Source organism: Gigantopelta aegis, chromosome 9 (genome assembly GCF_016097555.1).
Source record: "Gigantopelta aegis isolate Gae_Host chromosome 9, Gae_host_genome, whole genome shotgun sequence".
In the NCBI taxonomy this organism is placed as follows: Eukaryota; Metazoa; Mollusca; class Gastropoda; order Neomphalida; family Peltospiridae; genus Gigantopelta; species Gigantopelta aegis.
The window spans coordinates 78,251,973-78,259,877 of record NC_054707.1 but is presented as its reverse complement, the minus strand read 5'-3'; the positions used below and the strand labels follow the sequence as shown (position 1 = coordinate 78,259,877).

Here is a 7,905-nt window from a genome sequence, read left to right as displayed (position 1 = left end):
TTTCATAGAGTATTTAGAACTCATCATGTAGATATCTTTAATCCAGTTTTCTGACAAAGTAATAAGCCTGTATAGAAAATTTTGTCATTGGTAGACTTGGAAAATATATAATATTGCAGGTCGATTAATGTTTTCGTGCCATGATTTGTGTTCAAATGTTAGAAAATAACATTTTCAAAAGTCCCATCTGTCTCCATAATAAAGCTGGGATGTTAACATTTTGGTAACTTGTGAAAGTTGTAGATGATATTTGATCAATGTGTCCTTCGACTATTGTCATATGAGGAAGCCATGCGACTACATGTTCACCAAGGTGTCAATTCGTGTGAATGATCTAATGACCAAAATGTATGGGTCACATTTACCAAGCCTGCGTTTGTTTTACATAGGTAATGTAATGCTTGAAAACCTACATTTAAGACAAACCGGCTTTATAAATTGGCTACTTGTATATGTTTTAATTGCTGTGCAACTGCAGACTTTAAGTTGCTTTGTAAAATCATGTGAAATGTAACATCAGCAAACTATAATTCTCTGAACAGTAAATTATCTTGATTTTTAAAAGCATATTTTTTATATTAATGTATCGTAGGAAGTTTTTGTTTTCTAGGTGTAAAAAACTCGCTTTATGTCACTCATTGTGCACTGTGGAGAGACACTGCATGTATACATGTATATTAAAACAATAATAATTTTTTTTTAAATTGGTTTTGTATTTATTTTATATTTTGTTACATAACTGTCATAAATATCCATGTTCATAACTGACGATTTCTGTAGTGTCTTAAAATATTTATCAATTTCTTGTCATTTTAGAGCTTGGCCAAACATACAAGACGTTTGTTACAAATTATGTAACATCAGCATGGTTTTGGCTTGGATCTTTTTTCTGATTCTAGTCTGTAGATTTTATGAAATGTGTCATTAGCTTTATAAGTTATGGACCAAATATTTATTTTAAGGAGTATATCTGTTTTCAGCCGGATATTTTTAACTAAATATTTTATATTCAAGAAAACTTTGCCTCAGATTTATTTAGTCACCTGAGCACATCTGTTGAGGTGTACCATCATATTTGTTTTTCACTATGTATTTCTCTCTATCCTCACTTATTGAACACAGACACAAAACTAGGGTACTGACTCCACCATATAACATGGCGGAATTCAGTGAAATGTTATTTCTAATGCTTCCTCAAATAAATTCAGTGTGTATTGTTATTGTGGTTTTTGTTTTTTTTACATGTTCTTCGACTATTATTCATCAGAATTTTGTTTTGTTTACAATAAAAATATTTTCTTTTCAACATATATGAAGTGTTGCTGGCTGTGGGCATTTCCCATGTGGTCACTGACTCGAATAGAAAAAGAAATGTTTCATTTAACGACACACTCAACACATCTTATTTACGGTTATATGGTTAAGGACCATACAGATATTGATAGAGGAAACCCGCTGTCACCACTTCATGGGCTACTCTTTTCAAATAGCAGCAAGGGATCTTTTATATCCACAGACAGGGTAGTACATACCACAACCTTTGATATACCAGTCATGGTGCACTGGCTGGAACGAAAAATAGCCCAATTGGCCAACCGACACGGATCGATCCTAGACCGACCGTGCATCTAGCAAGCGCTTTACCACTGGGCTATGTCCCGCTCCCCAACTCAAATAGAATGGAATAGATGTTCAACGACATCCCAGCATGAAAAATATATAGACTCTTTAGTGTCAGACTGGTAAATGCAAAACTTAAGTGACCGACACAAATAGTCCCACAATAGTACAAATATGCAAGATGACCGGATTGATATTTTAACAAATCTACTATTTCACAAATTTACACATAAAATTCCCTATTAGCTCAGTTGATAGAGGGTGGCACTCTTAGAGATTCAAATGATGGTGTTCATTTATCTATTGCATATAAACATCTTTGTTTTAAAAGCATATGATGGCGTTGACCTCTTCCACCTTAGCATGTGGTTTGTATGCTCATGAAACTGTTGGTAATTGTATATGTCCCCTTAAAGCCCCAGACACACTGTCCCGGTGATGGCCGTGGTATCCCACGGTAGGTCCCGGTGATGGCCGTGGTATCCCACGGTAGGTCCCGGTGATGGCCGTGGTATCCCATGGTAGGTCCCGGTGATGGCCGTGGTATCCCACGGTAGGTCCCGGTGATGGCCGTGGTATCCCACGGTAGGTCCCGGTGATGGCCACGGTATCCCACGGTAGGTCCCGGTGATGGCCGTGGTATCCCACGGTAGGTCCCGGTGATGGCCGTGGTATCCCACGGTAGGTCCCGGTGATGGCCGTGGTATCCCACGGTAGGTCGCAGTGCTATGAACCATAGCTTACTGTAGCTCTGGCTCCAATTTTGTCCAAAAAGACCGTCTGCCACAGTGGTGCTAAGGTTATTCGGTGAACCACGGTAACCCACGATTTCACTACAGAAGACCATGATATTGCTACGGACCCAATGGTAGGCTACGGTGCAATATAGCGCTGCCTGCGACCACTACGGTGTCGTCAAGGACCATGAAGGTGATGCTACGGTTACCCACGGTTCGACACTTTACTGCTGCCGTAAGTCACTGTAGGAGTAAACACTCACGGTGAACCACAGACAGCCAAGGAAGGGTCTACGGTGGTACTAAGGTTACACTACGGTGGCACTATGATATGCATTCACTGGCGGTGAGCTACGGAAGTTTTAAACCGCATAAAACAACCGTGCCAATTCTATGGTTCATCACGGATCACCCCGGATGGGTACGGTTTGCCGCCAGACTCACTATGGTTACCCACGGTTCCCCCAGATTTCAAGCACTGTGGGTCACCGTAGCTGTACACCGTGTCAGTGTGACTGGGGCTTTAAACAAGCAGTCTGAGAGTACTTCTAAAGCAGTAAATGTCCGGGCCTCACAAATTTCCTATGTTCACGGGTCATAACTGTCAAACATGGATTAAATTCCATTTTCTGACAGAGTTATGGCCCTTGAATAAATTCCCATGAAAGTCAAACTGATCATTTCACAACTGTCAAAAATGGGTAAATCCCCATGAACTTGATCTGTAACTCCCAAACAAATCTTGCCAGTTCAAGAGATGCGACTGTCAAATTCCATCTTTGACAGAGTTATGGCCCTTGAATAAATTCCCATGAAACTCCCCTCCTTACAATATATAAAACAAGATGGCCAAAATTGTGTTTAAAAATGGGAGATCCTCATGAAAATCAAACTTGATCTGTAACTCTACACAAAATGTCAACTCAATATTTTGAGGCATTGTAACAAAAAGAAAAAATGAGATGAAACCTATAGTCCCTTCTGGTCGGACCGGTAAGGGACTAAAAAAGAGAACAGACTAGCTGTTTTATGTACAGACTTTATTGAACTGTGCTCAAGTTGAACAGGCAGGCAGTACTTGATCTCACAGACCTCCTCCAAATAGCAGCTCTGCAGAGGGCTGTGTCCCGCACACGAACAATTACATTGGTGACAGAGACAATTCACAGCAGTGTCTACTCAAAGAGGATTTACCGTTATCATCAACTATAACTAAACTGGTGACTAAATGAAAGACAAAACGTTAACAGAATCTAATGTTTAATTCAGCTTGAGAAGGAAATGTGTTAAACAGAACTGTCTTTGTTTTATTTGTAACAAAATAATTTAGGGGCAGACAGCATCGGTCTGTTTTAATAAATACACTACTATAAATAAAGTCCAACCTTAAATACCATATACATTTCACATCGGTTTCCTTCATTATGATTTCAACAAGAACAAAAACAAGATGCTTTAATAAAAAGTGTTTTTTTGCACCAAAATTATGCAGTTTTCAAATGATAGCACAAAATGCTTCTTTCTCCACTAATACTTGTATTACTAAATATAAAAACTGTCCACACAAACTTCCACTCTGCATTTTTATATAAAAATATTTTAATCTCAGAAAATTGCTTTATTTTATTTTTAATGAAATAGTTTTTAAAAAAAATCAATATTATAATTTTACCAGGTGTTATTTTTAATGAAATAGTTTTTTAAAATCCTTCAATATTATAATTTTACCAGTCACATTTTATTTCTAATATACCCAAACAGTACCCAGGTCTTGTTGGGTTGGGGTTTTTTTCATTACTGACTGAAGGTGAAAATTAACTGCTTATACTTGATAGTCATTGAGAAAATCTGAAGTGGCAGTTAAGGACAAAAACATTTACAAAGTACCGATTCAATGAACACCACAACTGAACTTGACAAAACTTGGTTAATAATTAGTCAACTATTAAACAGCTTTTGTCGTTTCTCTCCCTACAGTGTGTTAACAGAAATATACAAAATAGCATTCTTAATTAAGCTACCTCAAAACTGAAGCATTTGCTACCACAAGCATGGTTTGGTATTTTGTAAAATTGAACAGTGAACATTTTAGCTGATCGATTAAAAATATTTATGAGACACAAAGGTTGGTAACTCTTAAATTTCAAAAAAGTTATTTGTACCAAGAATTCTTTCATAGGTTTTCTTGGTTTACTTTTTGTAAACATTGATTAAGTTCTTTATAAACTGATGCTGTTTCAAAAAGTGTACAAAACGTTTTGTTATCAACTTTGTTGTTGATGGCTTTTCAAATCGGTGCACATCCATTTAATAATATAGTCCATAAAATAGACACAGAATTTACTCTCTTTTTTTAAAAAGTAATAGAAATATACATTGTAGTAATTTTTTCATTAACTTTATGTTTTAATGTAATGTAATGTGATATTTCTGCTTTTTATTTTTTTGTTTCAATTTCTAAAGATTAAATAATCCTCATGTCTATACATTTGTACATAAACATATCATCAACTCTAAATAATAACACCATTATAATCGATAATCTTTCTCATTCTGCTAATTGGAAATGCACAACATTAAAAAGCTTATACAATTAGTTGGAATGTTCAAAAGAGAATGTAATACTATATTGTGTAATAATATTTATAGACTTTTTCGTATCTTTTTTTTTTCTTTTTTCTTTTTTTTTTATTGCTAGCTAGTTAATTTACCATTACTAAAAACATATTTATTCAAGTGGTTACACAATTCTTCCATAAGCTGTCATTCTATAAATGTGAAGAAAAAAACGTTTGCTTTGTACAGTGCCCATCCGTGATAAAATCTTCAACTTAAAATTACTGTTCATTTACAAAATCCACCCAGTGAATAACAAACACTACAGCTTTGAAGGGAGCTGAAAAACGCATCTAACAAAGCTTCAAAGTCACAAATTATTGGAATTAAAAAGCACTAAAACTACTTCAAATAATTTACGTGTTTTTTAAAAATGTAAATATTTACTTTTTTATTATATAAACAGTCCTCTGGCAAAACAACTTCAAACAGCAAAATATAACACAATGTACAACTGTAGTTTACAAATAGACTTTTGCCTCAATACACCAGTAAAACACATAAGAGTTCTCATTTTCTTGTGATACATAATGGTACGGCTTTGTTGCTTCCATTGTGGGTTTTCTTGTATGTGCTGGGATCTTGGATGTATCACAACAGTTATATTGCACTGCCCCAGAATGATCAATATATTTACTGAAAAAGAAAAGGAAGTAAATAAAAAATGTGTAACAACTCAAGATAGTTTCAGAATATAGTCGAGCCTGTAAAAAGCAGCAACCCCATGGAGTATTTAGACAGGTGGCTGTTTAATACAGATCAGTTTGTTTGGGAGAATGAAAATGTGGTTGCTGAATACAGGTGGCTGCTAGAGCAGGTTTGGCCGTGTCATACTTCATTAGTATTTCACCTACTAAAAGTACTAACAAAATATTGCCTAAAAAGATTTTCATTTAATTTATCCTAAAAAGAACTTTATTCAACTAATGACATATTTGTCATATCCTACTTCTAGCAATAGATCAGAAGAAATGTTCATTCATTTATATTTGTATATGTTTAAAACATTAGTAAAATAGCTAAAAGGGACATATCCACACTGTGTACATTTCAAGTCACAGTATGAGACTATTCCTTTGAGTAGTAGTATCTGCATCGTCAAACAGAAAACCTTGCATCTGTATTTTATTGAACATCTACTGTAAAAATGTTCATGATATATAAATTGCACCTGATGCTTGCCATTTTGTCTTTCAGTCTGTGTGTCCATCTTTAACTGTCTGTCTATCTGTCCCTGCTCTCCCCCCACCCACACCCCCCCACCCCACCCTCCCCCCACCCCCCACCCGGTCTCTCATTAAGAAACCAAATAGTTAATGAGATATCATTATATGCATATTTTCTCTCTCTCTGTCTCTGTACGTGTTTCTCACACTGTCTCTCTCTGTCTCTCTGTGTGTGTGTGTGTGTGTGTGTGTGTGTGTGTGTGTGTGTCTCTCTCTCTGTATCTCTCTCATATATGTTAAGGCACCAAATAACTAAAGATCAAAATGTACTTAGATGTCGTTAAACAAATATTCATGACATTTAATCACCTCATCTCTCCAGGTAACTACCTATGAAAACCCACCTGTACAGATTTAAGTAGTTCCTGTACATCTACATCTCCGCCTGCCTCTCCCATGGTGACACCCAGTGAGAAGGTCCAGGATGAACTTCCTGCGTCATTCTTCGCTACCACTTTGTACGAGCCAGTGTCAGTCGATAGGGCGGCAGGGATCTCGAACGAAAATGACTTGTCGTCTTCACCAAACTTAAAGCGGCCAGTGTCTTCTATTTTCCTATCTCCTTTGTTCCACGATACTGACAAAAAATAAAAGAGTATCCAAATGTACAATGTCAATAGTCAAAACAGAAACAGTAATTAGTAGGCTTATATGACAGAAAACATTTAGATCTTGAAATAAACTCTTTACTGTAAATCAGGAAATGTTAGCATGCATAAAATTTTAGCGAATTTAGCAAGGTCATACAAAATGCTAATATTTCATGACATTAAAGTTAAAAAAAAGAAAAAGAAATGTTTTATTTAAAGACGCACTCAACACATTTTATTTATGGTTATATGGCATCAGACATATGGTTAAGGACCATACAGATTTTGAGAGGAAACCTGCTGTCGCCACTTCATGGGCTACTCTTTCCGATTAGCAGCAAGGGATCTTTTATTTGTGCTTCCCACAGGCAGGATAGCACAAACCATGGCCTTTGTTGAACCAGTTATGGATCACTGGTCGGTGCAAGTGGTTTACACCTACCCATTGAGCCTTGCGGAATACTCACTCAGGGTTTGGAGTCAGTATCTGGATTAAAAATCCCATGCCTCAACTGGGATCCGAAAGCAGTACCTACCAGCCTATTGACCGATGGCCTAACTAGTTTAAAGTTAAAAAGACGTACTACAGATGAATTGTTCTGAGAAATTTTGTACAATTGTTTTGTCGGTGATTAACTGTACACACAACAATAGTTACATGCTATTGATTAAACAAAAAGAATCACAAACAATGATAGTCAGTTAGTAGGCACATAAAAGACATTTCTACTAAATATAAGTTGTCTGTAGAGTGCATTATGTCAAAAGTTATCAAAAGCATTTCTTCGTCTCATCCTACAACTTAAACTTTTGTTTCTGATACAACCTTGTTAAAGTTTTATTTTGCTAGTATGTCATTTACATGTATATGGATTTAGCTAAATTTTAAGATTGTTAATATTTTATGATTTACAGTACCAGGTATTTAAAATACAGAGGATTTGTCAGGAATATATTGTCTGAAACATATTTTATTGCATATAATATACAAAAGGATTGGGCAAAAGTTATCCAACTTATGAGGTCTTCTCCTAATTACAAATATTATAACATTATAGGCGACTACTATTACTACAAATATTTGAAACAAAGTAAATCCACAAAACATCAAGCAAG

The 7,905-nt window shown here is 35.8% G+C and overlaps 1 protein-coding gene across 1 annotated transcript in view; it reads right to left on the bottom strand.

Annotated features, from left to right (window-relative positions):
• Positions 1–3,382: 3,382 nt before the first annotated feature.
• Positions 3,383–7,905, bottom strand: part of LOC121381773 (twitchin-like) — a 28,931-nt gene continuing 24,408 nt past the window's right edge. Inside the window, 3 exon segments of the mRNA XM_041511125.1 lie at positions 3,383–5,609; positions 6,544–6,755; positions 6,757–6,776. Coding sequence (XP_041367059.1) covers positions 5,607–5,609; positions 6,544–6,755; positions 6,757–6,776 — 235 coding nt within the window. The 3' untranslated portion in view covers positions 3,383–5,606.